The 19,511-nt window shown below is 34.2% G+C and overlaps 1 protein-coding gene across 9 annotated transcripts in view; it reads right to left on the reverse strand.

The window, feature by feature from the left end:
• LOC106078874 (dipeptidyl peptidase 4-like) overlaps positions 1-19,511 on the reverse strand; it is a 172,797-nt gene that overhangs the window by 12,859 nt on the left and 140,427 nt on the right. For all 9 annotated transcript variants that reach the window (XM_056013698.1, XM_056013702.1, XM_056013701.1 and 6 more), the window contains 10 exons: positions 16,183-16,297; positions 14,642-14,737; positions 13,863-13,960; positions 10,309-10,383; positions 7,045-7,097; positions 6,009-6,120; positions 4,610-4,730; positions 2,448-2,608; positions 1,164-1,261; positions 108-231 (listed from right to left, as the gene is read on the reverse strand). In XM_056013698.1, the coding sequence (XP_055869673.1) occupies positions 108-231; positions 1,164-1,261; positions 2,448-2,608; positions 4,610-4,730; positions 6,009-6,120; positions 7,045-7,097; positions 10,309-10,383; positions 13,863-13,960; positions 14,642-14,737; positions 16,183-16,297 (1,053 nt within the window). The remainder of the gene's footprint in view (positions 1-107; positions 232-1,163; positions 1,262-2,447; positions 2,609-4,609; positions 4,731-6,008; positions 6,121-7,044; positions 7,098-10,308; positions 10,384-13,862; positions 13,961-14,641; positions 14,738-16,182; positions 16,298-19,511) is intronic.

Below are 19,511 nucleotides of genomic sequence, written 5' to 3' on the forward strand. Positions count from 1 at the left end.
GACTGATAGTCTTTATTAATTGATTGATTGATTTATAGTTTAATTGTCTTATATAGTTTAATTTTGAATAAGACATATAGAAAGTGAAGGAAAGCTTTTGTCTTTACCCTGACACACGTTCCTTTCCTTGCACTACATAATGACAAGACAGAGTAGTTTTGAGCTCTGTTCATCCACGTAATGAGAACCTCATTATCACTTGCCCATTTCACTGTTGTAAAGTAGTGGTCTCTGCAATATATACAACTTGTTATTAAAAGAATATTAGTGGCACCTCTCTCAAAGTGAACAAGCCTAATCCACCAATAAATGTCACAAGGTCATGGCTATCAAGATGAAAACTTAACAGTTTTTAGGCTGAAAATAGTGGTGGACAAACAACAAGCTATCCCCTCTGATGGACACACATTTGAGGCCCAGAGGCAATCGCTTGCAGAGGACAAGCGCAGAGGACGTGAAGAAAATTAAAATTGAGCCTAACAACGACGTTTCTGCATCCGAAGTGAAAAATATGCAAGTTGCAATAGCGTGAAACACTCTTCAGAATCGAAGACATTGCCATTCTCCCCTCTAAACCATTTAGATAAATGGAGGGTTGCCTGGTCATGTGGTAGCCTATGGGGCACTATGGGCCCTGGACTAACTCTCAATAGTCCCAGGTCTGAACCCTCCCCGCTGCCATCCCGTGTGATCCTGGAAAAATTTGGACTAGAAAATAATAATCTTTATTTCTGCATAAACGTCTAAAAACGCTCTAGTCAAAACAAATCATTTGATATTGGATGTAACACCATGGACTGCCATTGAAAGAGGTTCTATCCAAGGAAAGAGAAAGAGGAATGGAGAAGTCGAAACAGTTTGTGTGATACTAGAGATTTGGTAAAAAAAAAATACAGCTCAAGGGAGAAGACTGTTTTGGGACAGAACTAATATGTGTAGATAAACGATTTTAACACAAATTTAACATTTACATTTAAATTACTTTCAACTATTTTTGTATTTTGCAGTCCAGATGTGTCTAGAGCCATCTAGATTGAAGCAAACATTGTATATTAGATATACATATATTACCATGATAAACGTTCATTAACTTAAAAAAAAAGAAAGTTATTTCAGGCTATCTGCAAGCAATCTAAAAGTGAGAACATCATGCCCTGACTTACTTTCCAATCAGTTCTTGAGGCGGGCTCAATGTGTAGACATTATTTGGTCTTGACAGTTGTACAATATTGAGCGTTACTTCAGGGTTAGGGAAGCCTGCCTTTAATTGAAACAGAATTACAATTAAAGATTCAGTTAGTGAAGAGAGGAAAATATTGGGTTAAAAATTGAAGAGACAATTTTCTGAATGAAAAAGCTTACGCAATTACTAACACAAGTCACCAAAGTCCATATTTAACAGGTACAATCTTATACAGCCGGATGTGGCGAACATATACAGCCTTTGGATGTGGAAAACAGATACGGCCTTTTTGATCTTTGGATGTGGAGAATAGATACGGCCTTTAGATCATTGGATGTGGAGAACAGATACTGCCATTGGACATGGCAAACATATAGGTGTGGCCAATAGATAAGATAGTTTTTATTGGTGTAGCAAACACATACGTTCAAAAACAAAAACAAAACAATGTGAATTTATAAAGTGCAACAGAAAGCAAGCAAAATATTTTTTAAAATCCTTAAAAAAAAACAAAGCTTATCTAATGGAAAGAATTCTGTACTTACAACTATATCTCTCAATAATGCATAAGTTATTTCCCGTGTTAAGCATCAAACACAATAATTAATTATCAAAAATTAATTGTCAATATTTAAAAAAAAATTTGATTGAGGTTTTGTTAGGTAGGAGAAATAATGTGCATACATTTTTTTTTACCTGACAGGCAGGGTGAGTGGATATAAGCTTTATATAAAAAAAAACTGCATATTCTGGAGGAACGTGGATTTCAATAACATACAAAATTTAAATAAAGAAATACTTCTTTGAAACTGAGGAACGTTCTGGGAGTCTGAGGTTGGAGAATTATATATACCTGAATATAAATATATAAGAGAGATCCTGAAACAAGACCTTTAAAATAATGTGCTGTGCAGCCCATAAAAATGTCTAATTTCCACTGGGATTGTAATAAAAATGAATATTTTTATAACGCATTTGTGATTGGAGAAAAACTTGTAGAGAGAGAGAGAGAGAGAGAGAAAGAGAGAGAGAGTGTGTGTGTGTTTGAATGAGATGAAAGAATGAATGAAAAACTTGGAGAGAGAGAGAGAGTGAATGAGAGAGAGAGAGAGATAGAGAGTTCTCAAAATATAATAACAGTGTGACTCGGCTTCTAAATGTAATCAGGAAAGACGTTACAACAGTACAAGTTCTTTTTGGACAATTTCAATTTATAATATACGCTCTTATAAAGTGTAATAGAACAGAGTCATCGGATGCTTACCTTAGGATACGCCACTTTCTCTTCTGAAGTATAAACCTGGTCTAGCTCACCATACATTGTATAGTGGAAGAAAGGAACTCTTGTATCGTTGAAGGTTGCATAAAGCAGATACGTTGATTTGGGAGACCACCATATAGCATTGTCTTGAGCCAAAATCTCCTCTGAGGAAAACCAAACACAGAATGAACACATTCAAGAAAATAATAAGTAGTAAAGACAACATTTAAACACACACACAAATACACAGCCAAAAAAAAAACGCTTTTATTAAACCCTGGAAGAGACCGGTTATCAGTGAAGCTGAGGATACTGGAATGTCATGGGAGCAGATGAAGAAAGCTGCTAAGAAGCGAGTTCGGTGGAGAGGTTGCGGCCCTATGCTCCATTGGGAGTTCACACGATGAAGTAAGTTATATTAAAACGCACTAAAAAGTAGACTTAAAAAAAGAAAAAAATCAAAGCGTTGGGTGTTAATTGAACTTGAACTCAGACAAAACACACCAAAGGCTTTTTTTTTTTCCATTTTACTTTATATGTCCTAGCGCACCGTAGTATAAGTCTTGTTTTTTTTTTAAATTATTTTTTAATACTATCAATTATATTCGCCTTTTTGGTCTTAAACTTTTACAATCATTTTCGACCACAATAGCTATTCAAACAACATAACAGTCGGAAAAAAAGTTAGTGACCCAAACATTGAACTTAAGCCTTGCCAGTCGCCAAGAGAATTCACACAGGTGTGTAGTGTTGTCTACATAACACAACACGACTTATCTCCCCCTAGTTTAGTACATTTTAATCTAAAAGAACATGAATTAATTACTACTACTGATTAACTAATTGGTTGATTTTCTCATTGAGTATGAGCTAGTATGCAAAATTTAATGACGATTGATTGAGTAGAAGTGGTCAAACAATCGATTGCAAAAATCGAAACATGCAAGAAACCTACAGAGTGACTTAATATAAGCGTTGTGAAAAGCTTTCAATTGTAACAAAATTGTAACAGGTTTTTTTTTAAACTGTTGACAACATGCCAATTAGGTAGCACAGGTAGCCGAGTGAAAAAATTGTATAAAACAAATAAATCTGCAGCGTATTGATGCATCAATATAATCACAAAGCAATTACAGAAACTTTAGGCCATTATGCCATTTTGTCGACTAGGTTACATATAGACTGTAGCTACTTGGAAACTAAAACTACAAGATCTAGTATATTAAACTGACTGAAAACAATTGTTAGAGAACTTTTCTACGTCAATGAATTATTCCTATAATAATAATAATAGTAATAATAATAATAATAATAATAATATAATTGCAATGTCTTCGATTCGAAGATTAAGGATGAGTGCAGTGTCACATGACTACGCTAACTCTCCTATAATATAAGTAAAAGAAAAGCGCAGATTCTTTATTTTCCAACGAACACAATTTTGAATAGTGAATGTGACGTGATAGTGAATGTGACGTGATAGTGAATGTGACGTGATAGTGAATGTGACGCGTGACTTCATGGTTTTAGTAAAGCAGCACTTAGGGAGGAAAAGCATTTTAACCTCTGAATAGCCAATTATGAATAGACTATTTGTTTCTGAACGGACTATTTTATTGTCTCTGATTAGACTATGTATCACTGAATAGACTATTTCTAAATAAACACTTTAATTTAGGTCATATTGTATATCATTTTTGTTTTTAGATATATAAGAAAATAAAAGACTTTAAAATAGATGTCTTATTTATAGACCATGGTTTATTGGTCAGCAAATTAGATTTTTTTGGGAGTTGTTATAGTTTTTTAAGACTTTTCTTTTGTAGTTTACAAAACAATATTCTGTCTAAAGTTGGTTATGAATATTTGAATCGAACAAATTAATATGAGAAGTAGAAAAGAGTCTCCCCCCCCCCTTCACCATTTCTTGATGTCATGACTTGTACTTGGGCTAGATGTCAGTTCACAAGATCGAACTAATCTATCCACGCCTGCTACATCGATTTACTCCAAAATTTATTGGGCTAATAGGTGTTATTAATAGATCACGACTCATAGCATGCCGAAGATGTTTTTGGTGCGTGATTGCAAGCACGACGATCGCTTGCCAATATATACATATATATACAATGTAGATGTAGATAAGTAAAGCCTGTAAGACATACCTTCATAAACCCAGTCTGGTACTCCATTGTAAATACGATTCTTAATACCAGAGTTTGTGATATTGACCAGAGGGGATGTTATGCTTGGTTTGTAGAAAATATCATTATCTTCAACAATAACCTAAAGAGACATTGAATACGTTAAATGAGAAATACATTACGTTGTCTTGCTTGAAGACCAAATACTAGATCTACTTTCCTAATCAGCTTAGCTAAATGTGAAAGTCAGATTAAAGAAAATGTCTCAATATATTTTCGTGACTGAGTTCTAAACTCGTTTGTAGCCCGTGTCACAGAAAAATGTCATCCTCAACTGCTTTACATTGTCTGGTTTGGTACGTGGTTGGCAAGTGGTGATCCACTCGGGCTCATAACTTATACATAGTCTGCCTGTGAAATAATTTAAAGCAGTGATGCCTAAAATATGGTCCGCGGGCTAGATCCGGCCCGCGATGTGGTTCCAACCGGCCCGCCGAAACGTTGGCACTAAGTGTAGAAAATCCCCCCCCCCCCAAAAAAAAAAAAAATATTCGAAAATGAATTTATACCTACGTTAGAGCCCTAACTTTTTCTCTGCGGGATTGGTACCATGACCTTTAACATTTGTGCGTTTATGAAATAGGACTCTGAAGCTACCATTGAAAAGTGAACAACAGATCTTACTTTTTTTCTGTGGAACATGGTGATAAGCCAACATGTTTGTTTTATAAAGAAAGTCTGGCTGTATACAAAAAAAAAAAGGAACAAAATAAACGACGTCATGAAACAACCAACGGCGGGATTCTTTGAGACGCGAATACAAACTACTAGAGAACGGAGTATTGATGATAAATGCGAACCAAAAAGAGACAATGTTCCAAACATTTCAAGTGGAAAATGAAGCCATTGTCTGACATGTAAAACACAAATACACCTTCCATTAGATGCAAAGGTTTCTAATCAAAGTAGTTTCAGGTCAATTTCATTTCGTATTTGTAACTTTTCATTGGTGTGGCCCGCGACATGATTGTCGGAAATTAAAATGGACCGCAGGTCAAATTAGGTTGAGCATCACTGATTTAAAGCACTCAAAAGTTTCTGCAGTTTTATCCAAGGAGAACAGTTCTTGCAGTGACGCAGGCTTGAGGGGTTACTCAATTTAGACGGAAATTTGAAGTTGGGCTTCTTGTTCTTAATTTTTTTTCCCTTTTCAGAGGAAGAAGTCTTGTTTGTTCATGTCTCTGCTACTTGTCTTGTTTGTTCATGGCTCTGCTACTTGTCTTGTTTGTTCATGGCTCTGCTACTTCGTAAAAAGATGGTGACATAAGTGATTGAGCTCTACCTAATCAGTCCTAAAAACCTTTGTATCTTAATGGAGTGACCAATGGCCACAGGGAAACACTAAATACTATTATCTTACCAAAGCGCTTCCAGTGGGGGACCACATAGCATACTGTATTGTAGGAAGTATCATTTGATCATGCTGCCCTAGTGTAGGCTGATGCCAACCGTATAGTCGCACTGGGTTATTTCTAGATCAATTCATTATGCAAACATTTTCATATTTATTTTAAAAAAAAATCAAGTACATTTGAAATTAGTGTACACAATAATAATATACGATAAAAAAACTCTAATATTAATGAACATGTTATATTTCAAATCATTTAAGCCCTATGAGCTAAAAATCTAATATTTATAGGCTAAAGCAGAAAGTAAGGCGTATGTATGCATGTATGTTACGAAATAAATTCAAAACTGCTTGATCAGTCTTGAAAAAACTTGGCATAAAAGTTCCTTAGATCATGGCGGAGACAGTAGTGAATGTTTAATGTCTCTCCCGCAACCGGAGGGCCCTATAATAAACAAAAAGTACCCAATTTCATCTCTGTTAAAGAACGAAGCTTTTAACTAATCGGGTAAACCCATTTTCACAGTAATTTATATATATATATATATATATATAGGCCTATGTCGGCTGAACGGGCATACCTGTGGGCCTTATTTTCAGTCTTACTGATCTAGTGGATTGGATTTAGAACTATGTCAAACATGGCAAATGTTTCCTTCACATGTTTTAATATTTTGTCACGAAAATAATAAGTAGAGTGTGAAAATGGGTTTAGCAGTTTAGCCAACATATTGATATCTAATATTAAATACTTTAAAAACGGATTTATCCGATTTGTTAAAAAGTTTCCTTATTTAATAAAGATAAAGTTATGTATTTTTTTTAGGGCTTTCCGGTTGTAGGAGAGACATTAAACATACATTGCGGTTTCTGCCAAGGTCTAAGGAACATTTAATTCAAGCTTTATCAAGATTGGTCAAACGCTTTTGATTTCAATGCGAAAGATAGGCCTACATACTTACATATATACATACATACACCTTACATTCTACTTTATATATTATATTCACAAGTCACAAGTTGCCATGAAAAGTCAAACTCTGACCTTGTTTCCAAATCATAGATGGAGTATTCTGAGAAGGAGGAATGTCTGAATTTCTGAAAGATACGGAACAAATAAAAAATGTGTTAAAAAAATTCGTCAATATAACAATAATGGCAGTGTCTTCAATTCCGAAGATTAAGAATGAGTGCAGTGTTATACAGACAAGGCAAGCCCAGCTGCGACGTGCATATTTGTGCACACCTCGTGCAGACAAGAGCCGTTGTCCGCCGGGGGGGGGGGGGGTGTATGTTTAAGCTTTCTTTCCGTCTTCGGCGCCTGTCTCCAAAATGTTTCAAAATGTGTACTTGTCATATTGTTTATTTATATTTCAGGATCTGTGCAGACCATCTTTTATCATTTTCTCAAGATTTTCTTTACTTTCCATTATATCGCTCCTATATTTCTCCATTACGCTTTCACGTTTATCTTGCTTAATGCATTTTATTTGATACAAAGCTGTTCGTTGTGTAAACCTCGGGTTGAAAGCCAAAACGTGAACAAAGAGCAGATAACTGCTTTTGATTTCATTAAGAATATCCCAATTCATCCCTTCCAGGTCACAGACAAATATTGTGGAGCTATAATGTAGTGTTTATGGTGTTCAATCATAAAGTAGTGTTTATGGTGTTCAATCATAAATTAGTGTTTATGGGGTTCAATCATAAATTAGTGTTTATGGGGTTCAATCATAAAGTAGTGTTTATGGGGTTCAATCATAAAGTAGTGTTTATGGATTTCAATCATAAAGTAGTGTTTATGGGGTTCAATCATAAAGTAGTGTTTATGATGTTTAATCCTAAAGTAGTGTTTATGATGATCAATCATGAAGTAGTGTTAATGGTGATCAATCATTAAGTAGTGTTTATGGGGTTCAATCATAAAGTAGTATTTATGGTGCTTAATCAATGCTCCAGTAAGGCTGTAACTGTAACCTCATGATTGCCCCAAATATCAGGATTTTAGAAAAAACTATTTTAACACAAACAATCTCAAAACACTGTTTGACAGCGTAGATCATGGGAATGTATTGTTTGTTTTTTTTATCTGGGAATCAGGATTGATAGCTAGAATCTACGTGAGTTGATTTGGGGGGGGGGGGGAGTATATATACAAATACTTACAACAGATTTTTATTAATACTTTATTAACTAAACTTAGAATTTTTAATATTCGAATTATAAATAAACTAATTTTATTACTTTAATTGTAGCATATATCTTTTAACGTCCGTTTTTATTTCATAAGTAGGGAGCAAAGGTCCTTGAAAATGAAGAGGCACAACATGGCCAAAAAAATAAATAAATAAATAAATAAAAAGTCAACCAAGCAGGTAGCATCTTTCACCATAAAACATTTGCTTGATTTGTAACACCAAACTCCTTACTGCCCCAAGACGTAAGGTACTTAGTGTACATCTAATTGATAATGCAAGAATTGGGCTCACCATGCACATTGCAAAATCAATTCAGAAAAAACTGCCAAGTTTTTACGTGATTCAAATATTTGTGAACATCCAAACCAAAGTAATGAGGAAGACTAGGAACATGTGGAGAAAAGATTCTTCCACGTTTTAAACATCTGCACTGAGCACATGTTTTTTTTTACTACTCATTAGGCTCAAAAGAAACTCTTAATTGGGGCAATAACAGTGACAGCCAAGTGAGACTTCAAACTGAGCAACGCTGTGATTAGAACAGTTAATGAAGGATACAGTGTCACAATGACTAGAGCCATCGGTTAATGAAGACATCACTAGGTTAACAGTAGTGATACAGATACCTTATCCCTATGTCTTGAGCAGTGGCTAGATAAAGAATGAGATTTCACTGCGTCTAGTTATGTGGTACAGACAATCTATCCCTACGTCTAGTTATGTGGTACTGACAATCTATCCCTACGTCTAGTTATGTGGTACTGACAATCTATCCCTACGTCTAGTTATGTGGTACTGACAATCTATCCCTACGTCTAGTTATGTGGTACTGACAATCTATCCCTACGTCTAGTTATGTGGTACTGACAATCTATCCCTACGTCTAGTTATGTGGTACAGACAATCTATCCCTACGTCTAGTTATGTGGTACAGACAATCTATCCCTACGTCTAGTTATGTGGTACTGACAATCTATCCCTACGTCTAGTTATGTGGTACAGACAATCTATCCCTACGTCTAGTTATGTGGTACTGACAATCTATCCCTACGTCTAGTTATGTGGTACAGACAATCTATCCCTACGTCTAGTTATGTGGTACAGACAATCTATCCCTACGTCTAGTTATGTGGTACTGACAATCTATCCCTACGTCTAGTTATGTGGTACTGACAATCTATCCCTACGTCTAGTTATGCGGTACAGAAAATCTATCCCTACGTCTAGTTATGTGGTACAGACAATCTATCCCTACGTCTAGTTATGTGGTACAGACAATCTATCCCTACGTCTAGTTATGTGGTACAGACAATCTATCCCTACGTCTAGTTATGTGGTACAGACAATCTATCCCTACGTCTAGTTATGTGGTACAGACAATCTATCCCTACGTCTAGTTATGTGGTACTGACAATCTATCCCTACGTCTAGTTATGTGGTACAGACAATCTATCCCTACGTCTAGTTATGTGGTACAGACAATCTATCCCTACGTCTAGTTATGTGGTACAGACAATCTATCCCTACGTCTAGTTATGTGGTACAGACAATCTATCCCTACGTCTAGTTATGTGGTACAGACAATCTATCCCTACGTCTAGTTATGTGGTACAGACAATCTATCCCTACGTCTAGTTATGTGGTACAGACAATCTATTCAGACGTCTAAAACCAGGCCGTATTTAACAGTTCTGTGTGCGACACCGTTTGCATTTTTACAAAAGATATAGGATACAATTATATGGACGCGTAAGTAAGAAATGATTAAAGAATTCTTTTGGTGTGCGTTTCTGGTTGAAGTTTGTTTAATTAACGCAGACATGACGCTAAAAGTAATTAGTCTCCCATTAAAGAGATGAAAAGGTGGCCTGCAGTTTAACTTGCTTAGGCTATATGCAGCTCATAATGCAGGATATCGTCTGGCGACCACCTGCAAAGTCGGGAACATATAGTGGTCCTAACAAATCGTAATAAAGGGTCCCATTGTTAATTCACTTAGAGCCCCGGAAGTCCTGGTCTGCTAGAGCAGTTGTTATGTCAAAGTTGAACAAGGATTTTTTCATTGTTTCTTTCATTTTCAAAAACAATTAAGCAAAAAAAAATTTTTTTACCGGCACCAACTTTTGCTTTAAGAGAAGATATTTTCTATCAGCAGACAAGAAGAACTCTTTAGGATCAGACATCTTCTGTAAATAAGTAAAGAAAAAAAACAACATAAAATCTAATAAAACCATGACACATTGACTCTATGTTATAAGCAGAAACAAAAAAGAAAGATCTCAATACTTTTCATACGTTTCATTAAATACTTAACAAGCACAATAAATAAAAAATAATTAAAGAGGGCTTATTTAAGGGGAAAAAATCCACTTTTACAACTATATCTCTCAATAATGTACAATTCATTTCCCTTTTTTCGATATGAAACAAAATAGTTAATTACCAGTGATTCATTGACCAATCGTTTCATTCTTTTTATTGATTCATGTTTTGTTAGGTATAATAAATAATTGTGAATTGTGGGTATGGGAGAAATAACGTGGACAAAATTCCAGCAAGACAGAGTGAGTTGAAATAAACTTTGTAAACATTCTGTCAGTCTCGTAAGACTTCAATACACTGAATGTACAAGATTCCAGCAAGACAGACTGAGTTGAAATCAACTTTGTAAACATTCTGTCAGTCTCGTAAGACTTCAATACACTGAATGTACAAGATTCCAGCAAGACAGAGTGAGTTGAAATAAACTTTGTAAACATTCTGTCAGTCTCGTAAGACTTCAATACACTGAATGTACAAGATTCCAGCAAGACAGAGTGAGTTGAAATAAACTTTGTAAACATTCTGTCAGTCTCGTAAGACTTCAATACACTGAATGTACAAGATTCCAGCAAGACAGAGTGAGTTGAAATAAACTTTGTAAACATTCTGCCAGTCTCGTAAGACTTCAATACACTGAATGTACAAGATTCCAGCAAGACAGACTGAGTTGAAATCAACTTTGTAAACATTCTGCCAGTCTCGTAAGACTTCAATACACTGAATGTACAAGATTCCAGCAAGACAGACTGAGTTGAAATCAACTTTGTAAACATTCTGCCAGTCTCGTAAGACTTCAATACACTGAATGTACAAGATTCCAGCAAGACAGACTGAGTTGAAATCAACTTTGTAACATTCTGCCAGTCTCGTAAGACTTCAATACACTGAATGTACAAGATTCCAGCAAGACAGACTGAGTTGAAATCAACTTTGTAAACATTCTGCCAGTCTCGTAAGACTTCAATACACTGAATGTACAAGATTCCAGCAAGACAGACTGAGTTGAAATAAACTTTGCAAACATTCTGCCAGTTTTCAATACACTGAATGAACTAATCACACGTTTCTAGTTATACAGTGTTGCTCAAACTGTGGTCCGCGGAACCCTTGTGTTCCGAGAGACGACCGTAAAGGGTCCACAGAAAGATGAAAATTGTATACAATAAAAGATAACTTCTTTGCTAAAAGCCTGTTTACCCGATCGGCTAAGTGTAATATTAATCGAACTCGCCTTTATACAACTGTTGAATATGTCTATTACGTACTATTATATGACGACCTTGACCAAAGATTTGAAGACATTTTTCACTTGGATATACCCGATGTTTAGGCATCCAAGGCAAAAAACAGAGAGGGATGGAGAAAGACGGTCGACTAATCTTACTTGGTGCCCCAACAGTCCAACAGACTAAGGGATATGTGAGGCGAAGGATCCTGCATTGAGGTTTCTTGGGCACAAAATGTTTTTCCGTCTTCTTATTGAGTAGAACGTGGAGCCTCAGCAGGATGAAAAGAAACTTGGATCAAACTTACCCAAGCCCTTTTTTTTTGTTAAATGTATATTTTAAACCAAAGATATTATTTCAATAAACACTCCCTCACAAGATTTTTTTTTCTTACATTTGTAACCTATATGTTTAGCGTTTATGTTGTTTTTTTTTCAACGGGTAAGTCTTGACTATATAAAGGGTCCCCTGATCGAAAAAGTTTGAGAACCACTCATGAAGTTTTACAAACATTGCTATTTATTACATTTGATCTAGTAAAATTACTAATTGTTATTTCGTTTTGACCTGATCATAATAGTAATAGTAATACTTAAAAATAATCTTGTATTCTCCATGAGAACATTTCTCTTATATAACTTGTGCATTACCAGTGCTGGTACACATCTTGTAGATGTTTATTTCCCCACACTTCCTAGTCTCGGATTAAACTTTGCGCAAATATTCATTGTCCCTAACGAAACATGAATCATTAAATCAAAATTAAAGAATTATTGAATTAATTAGTGGTAGTTAATTAATTATGTTTGATATAGAAAAAGAAAAACAATCTTACAGCATTGAGATATGGCTATATAGGCTTAAAGTTCTTTTCCCTTATTTAAAATGGGATTATTAAAAGTATTTTGTTAATGTTCAGATTTATTGTTCAGGCAGAGATGTTGAAACTTAACATATTGCAGACGTGAGCATGGTCAAACTGTAAGAATGTGTTTTTTTTTTTTTTTTTTCAATTTAAAGTGAGGAAAATTTTCTTAGTAATCCTAATCTATTATCGTCCCTTGTTTGTTTTAGTGGCATGGTCAGTATTTTTGCAGTAAAATTTAATGTCTTGTCTACAACAGTACCGAGATAATTTAAAGTTTGGTTGATTTCAATGTTCTCTCCAGCTACAGAAACTATCTCTTTTTCCTTGTTTTTCTATACGAAAAATTATTATTATTGTTTTGTTGTTTTTTTATTTTGACATTTAATATTTTAAAAGGTTTTTACAATATTTTCTTTTTTTTTTATTTCTGTAAAATAATTATTTGCGTACCTAGTCTTTGAGAGCAGTGGAAGCCGCATCATCAACAAAGTTCATCATCAACAAAGTTCATCATCAACACATTTCATCATCAACAAAGTTCATCAACACATTTCATCATCAACAAAGTTCATCAACACATTTCATCATCAACAAAGTTCATCAACACATTTCATCATCAACACATTTCATCATGAACAAACTTCATCATGAACAAACTTCATCATGAACAAACTTCATCATGAACAAACTTCATCATCAACAAACTTCATCATCAACAAACTTCATCATCAACAAACCTCGTCATCAACAAACTTCATCATCAACAAACTTCATCATCAACAAACCTCGTCATCAACAAACTTCATCATCAACAAACCTCGTCATCAACAAACTTCATCATCAACAAACTTCATCATCAACAAACTTCATCATCAACAAACTTCATCATCAACAAACCTCATCATCAACAAACTTCATTAACAAGTTAAAAGAAAACAAACTATGCGATTGAAAATCATTCGATTATAAAATGTACCACAATTACGATATCACAGTTCCTTTCTTATTTTTATTTTCAACTTAATTTCTACATCTGTGCTAGTTTAGTGCTGTTCAAAAATTAAACCTATTTTTTTTTTAAATTTCTTTTGCTTTTTGTTTCAGATTACCATTTTATTTTCTTAATTAAATTACATTTGTCAGATTTTCCTCGTTTCCATTGTTTAATTTAAAACTGCTGACATTTTCTTTTCCGTTTTAGTTAACGATAACTGCATTAAGTAAAGACTAATCTAGTTTATGTTCTTACAAATGTGCTGTTATCCATGATCTCTATGGAGGAGTTCGAGGAACAGTTGTACATCCGTATAGAGTTTTCGTACGTGGCATAGATGAATAAATTGGACCCTGAAATATAGACATACACATAGTCATTGAAATGGAGTAAAAGCATTCTTAAAAGAGAAACTGTCTTCTAAAATTGGTCTTCATAGAATGTCTTAGTATAGAATTAGGTTTCAAATAGAAACAATCTCAGGATAAAAGAGGGTGGGAGTGATAGAGAGATAAGAATAAACGAGACTGAGGTCGGGTAAAGAGGAGATAATGATAAAGTCCAGATTTCCGAAACCCTTTCTACATCAAAAGAGTTTCTATATAAAAATTGATTATATACTGGGGCAGATTTTGTTAATTATCACCTCCCTTATTTTACTAAAATATATCTCTCTTCCCCAGGTACCCCACACTCTTCTTTTTAATTAATAATTTTAAAAAGGATTTGCAAGACAAACGCGTATAACATGTACAAGTTACAGTAGTCAATTTAACAAAAAAATGGCTTATCAAGGGAAACTATTACACTAAAATCTAACGTTGTAATGGAATAAAAAGGGACAATAAAAATGACTGATTATTCCGTTTCATTACTCTCCCTTTTAAAGTCAAATAAGAATTAAAGATTTAATTCTAGATCAATAAAACGAGTCCTTCCCCCTTTTTTCCCCATTAATTTGTATAGATATAGGCATTTTCTTTCCTTTGTTGAACATTAAATTAGCTAATTTGCTAATTATACAAGACAATTACCTGAAACCCATTGTGGTGCTATGCTTTGTGGCCGTAACTCTAGATGAATATAATCCTCAAATGTAAATTTTTCACCTAGATTTTCTGTTTTCTTTTCTAGAGGAAACAAGAACAAACAAGAAAATATTTTTAAAATATATTTTTTAAAAAGACAAAACCTTCATCATTAAACTTCAAATAGAATAAAAGAATAAAAGAAAAATAATAATAAAAAAAACAACACTAGTTGATTTAATTCGGGCATCGAACCCGTGACAAAGTCATTGCATTGAAGTTGAACGTCGGAATTTTTTTAATCGACCAACGGGGAAGTATGGTATGTTTCTTTTTATGGACATCTAAATCTAACATTAGACCCAAAGTTCCGTTTTAGAACTCCTAAGATGTAGTCTAGATCTACTTCTAGATCTAGATCTAGAATCTAGATGTAATCTATATTAGATTTACGTAAAAATATAAACAACGCTTAAAAACATCAATAAAATAGAAACAACTTTAAATTTACTGTCACCGCATAATTACGGTAATACGGATGACCACGCTTTGTTGGCTCTAGACCTAGATAGATTTGTAAGTATCTAGCCAAATTTACATTTATTTTACTTTGAAAAATTATAACGTTCAAACTAGAGTTTTCCCAGTGTGACCAACGAGCTAGTAATTCAAGGGCAGTATTTGAGATCTGCCTTAAAAGGATGTTAATTAGTACATCTAGGACTGACTAGCTAACTTGATTGACCAGAAAACTTGACTGACCACAAAACTTGACTGACCACAAAACCTGACTGACCACAAAACATGATTGACCAGAAAACTTGACTGACCACAAAACTTGACTGACCACAAAACCTGACTGACCACAAAACGTGATTGACCAGAAAACTTGACTGACCACAAAACTTGACTGACCACAAACTTGACTGACCACAAAACTTGACTGACCATAAAACTTGACTGACCACAAAACTTGACTGACCACAAAACTTGATAGACTAGAAAACTTGACTGACCACAAAACTTGACTGACCACAAAACTTGACTGACTACAAAACTTGACTGACCACAAAACTTGACTGCACTAACACGCTTATAATCTCTAACAACCTGCTATACAAGATGACAAATAGACATAACGCTTAATTCTCTGAGTTTCATCTCGTGTTATAGGTGGAAATCGTGGTCGAGAGGCTAAGTGCGCTTGAACTTGGCTTGTCTTGGCTTGGCTTGTACTTACTTGGTGTAGCTGTGATGAGTGTACTTACTTGGTGTAGCTGTGATGAGAGTACTTACTTGGTGTAGCTGTGATGAGAGTACTTACTTGGTGTAGCTGTGATGAGTGTACTTACTTGGTGTAGCTGTGATGAGAGTACTTACTTGGTGTAGCTGTGATGAGTGTACTTACTTGGTGTAGCTGTGATGAGTGTACTTACTTGGTGTAGCTGTGATGAATGTACTTACTATGTGTAGCTGTGATGAGAGTACTTACTTGGTGTAGCTGTGATGAGTGTACTTTTTGGTGTAGCTGTGATGAGTGTACTTACTAGGTGTTGCTATAATGACAGCTGTAACTATGAGGGCACACACGATCAAGATGACCAGCAAGGCTATAGCTATCCCCCTCCAGTTTCTCTGCTGGGCTGTATTCGCCACAAGTTCCTGTCGAGGAAAAGAAAGCATAGAATTGAACAAGAGTTGAGCAACTACAGCAGTTATATAGAGATAATACAGCTTTCTTTCCATTCGCTACATTTGGACACGACAGACAACATAAACTCAAATTCCAACGTATATCGTTTTTACAAGCTTTTATTAACCATTAACTATGTCAGTCTGTCTGTCCGGTACAATTTTTGTACACGTTATTTCTCCCACTTTCCATTCTTGGATCAAGTTGAAACAAATGAACCAATCAAAAATTTAACTTATTAATTAATTATTACAGGTAATTAATTAATTAAATTTAATAATTATTAAAGTAAATAAATTTGACAATATTGACAGGTCTAAAAATATACATTTTTCTCCTAAGATAAAATTCGTCGAAGGTCCCGGAGAGAGCAAGCGAGTGGGAGAAAGAGCAGGCGAGTGGGAGAAAGACAGAGAGAGAGAAAAAAAAATACAGAGAGAAAGAGACAGCGACAGAGAGCGAGACAGAGAGCGAGACAGAGAGCGAGACAGAGAGAGAGACAGAGAGCGACAGAGAGCGAGACAGAGAGCGAGACAGAGAGAGAGACAGAGAGCGACAGAGAGCGAGACAGAGAGCGAGACAGAGAGCGACAGAGAGCGAAACAGAGAGCGAAACAGAGAGCGAGACAGAGAGTGTAGTCCTGTATATCACGAAAAACTCCCAACAGCTCGAGACGTTTATTTCTTCTGTTTGCAAATTTGCTCACACACACACAAAAGAAAATACAATGAACTTCGACTGTGTTTTGATGGTTAAGTCCCAACACAGACAAAAGCTTAAAATTTCCTTTAATAAAATTGTCCTCCTATCTGTGTAATTGTCCCTTCTTTGCATGAATCAATAGAGATAAAGGCCTCATTTTAAAACCATAAATTGTATGTATAATTGTTTTTGTTTTTTTAAATTACAAAGCTTATATCAACTCTGTTTGTCTATTTTTGCTTCTTTCTAGTAAAAGTTTGTACAAGCAATTTCTCCCACACCGATTCTCGGATCAAGTTGAAACTTTAAACAATTATTTATTGCACCTTACAAAACATGAATCAATTTAAACAATTAAATTAACGAATTACCAATTAATTATTGGTAATTAATTATGTTGTTTGATATATAAGGAAAGAACTTCTGCGGAGTTATTCCCCATAGATATTTAAATATATATATATATATTTAAATATATATATATATATATATATATATATATATATATATATATATATATATATATATATATATATATATATATATATATATATATATATATATATATATATATATATATATTTTACTTGTTTTCCCAATTACTGCTTCATTTTTGTTTCTCTATTTCCCTCCAAATGCATGCCTCAAGGTCTGTTCCGGCAACTTTTTATTATTAGCTTTAGACCTAGATATTAGATCTTAATAATGTAATATCTCATCCTAGATCTCTCACAGAAATCCATTTTCAATCATAAGAATATTGAGCAAAGGAAGGAAAAAATATGGACCCTCCCCGTCCCCTTGTAGACAAAGCCAGAGTCTTTTCAGCCGTTTCATATATTTGCCAACTTCCTTCCCGCCTCTCTCTCTCTCTCTCTCTCTCTCTCTCTCTCTCTCTCTCACACACACTAACGCAAACACACGGCCTGTCAGCAGGGCAAGGTTATTGATTACAAACACCAACAGGAGCAGCGCCATTTCCCAGCAGACACTTGACGATGAAATATTCAGATGCAACAAGAAACATTTCTTTACACCCGAGTCCTTCCGCCAAGAAAAAAAAATAGTCCATTATTAAAAGTAGAATTCTTTCTTTTCTTTTAGGCTTAAAATTTTGATTTATAGAGGCCCACGAAAGGGGAAAAGAAAAATTATTGAAAATCCCATATTGTGGAACGGCTCATTTTTTCCCAAAGTAAACCTGTTTTGATTTTAAAATTGATTATGCAAGCTATTTTTTCATAAACATACACTAATTTTAGAAAAAATAAATCTAATGTTAACAAAGACAGATTTTTTTGTGTGTAAATTGTATGGATATAAATTTGTAAAATGTAATAAGAAATCTTAAACATTAAATATGAATGTTAATTGTGTTTTTTTTATAAAAGAGCTACTAAAACTGAACAGAAAACATTTATTTCTGTTTATAAAAGCTAAAAATGCACTTTGTATGTAAATGTTGTGTACATTTAAAAAAATCGACTTATATGTATAAACGAGTTTCATGCAGTGGCGTTCCGCTGGAAAGTCTTAAATAATTGTATTATTTTTAGCGACCACGTAAATGTAAAAGCCGCTATTACTTTTGTGTGTTTTGTCTGTCAGTCTGTTCGCCTGTCATGCTTATAATACACACACAAAAATCTATTAGAAATCGGATTGGAAAAAAAAATTAAATGTAATCTAATTTAAAAATCTCAATATTGACAACAGGTTGTTCCAGATTTTGAGAGTGAAAAACACATTAAAGCCAAACGATGGCTTGGAATCGCTCTTCTTACTTATAACTACATGCTATGTTCTTACCAAAAGACGTAGATAAATCTCAGTCGATAACAGAATGTTAGTCATTTTCAATAAAAAATATATGAACACTAAATGATTGCTTCAATCGCTCGCTTGATATTGCTTTTCTCATATTTTATTTTTTTGGTAAAAAGGTCTTGAAAAACTCATTATTGATAATGTGTTATTCCCAATTTTATATGATAGCATATTAAAGCTAAATGTTTCTTTAAAATCTATATTCTGAGTTATATAAAAATTAATTTCCTTGCTGAATGGTCGAAAAAAATCGATTTTAGGTTGTACCAGATTTTTTATGAGAATCAAATGAAAGCCAAAGCATTGTTTCAAATTACTCTTTTAACGAATATTACATTTAATTTTGTGCCAAAACGTCTCAAAAATCTAACTATGGATAGTATGTATTTTCCGATTCTTTAAAATTGGGAGAAAAACCGTATACAAAGCGTAATTAGTGAAATAAATCCACATATACAGCCACATCTCTCAATAACTAGCATCTATTTCCTTTATTCGATGCAATACAAAATAAATAGTTACCAATAATTAATAAACTAATTGTTAATTTGTGTAAATGATTCACGTTTTTATGTACAATAAAATATATTGAAAATTTTAAATTGAACCGAGAATTGGTGTGAGAGAAATAAATTGTACCGAAGAGACAAAGTG

The sequence above is a fragment of the Biomphalaria glabrata genome, chromosome 16, assembly GCF_947242115.1.
Source record: "Biomphalaria glabrata chromosome 16, xgBioGlab47.1, whole genome shotgun sequence".
Taxonomy (NCBI): Eukaryota; Metazoa; Mollusca; class Gastropoda; family Planorbidae; genus Biomphalaria; species Biomphalaria glabrata.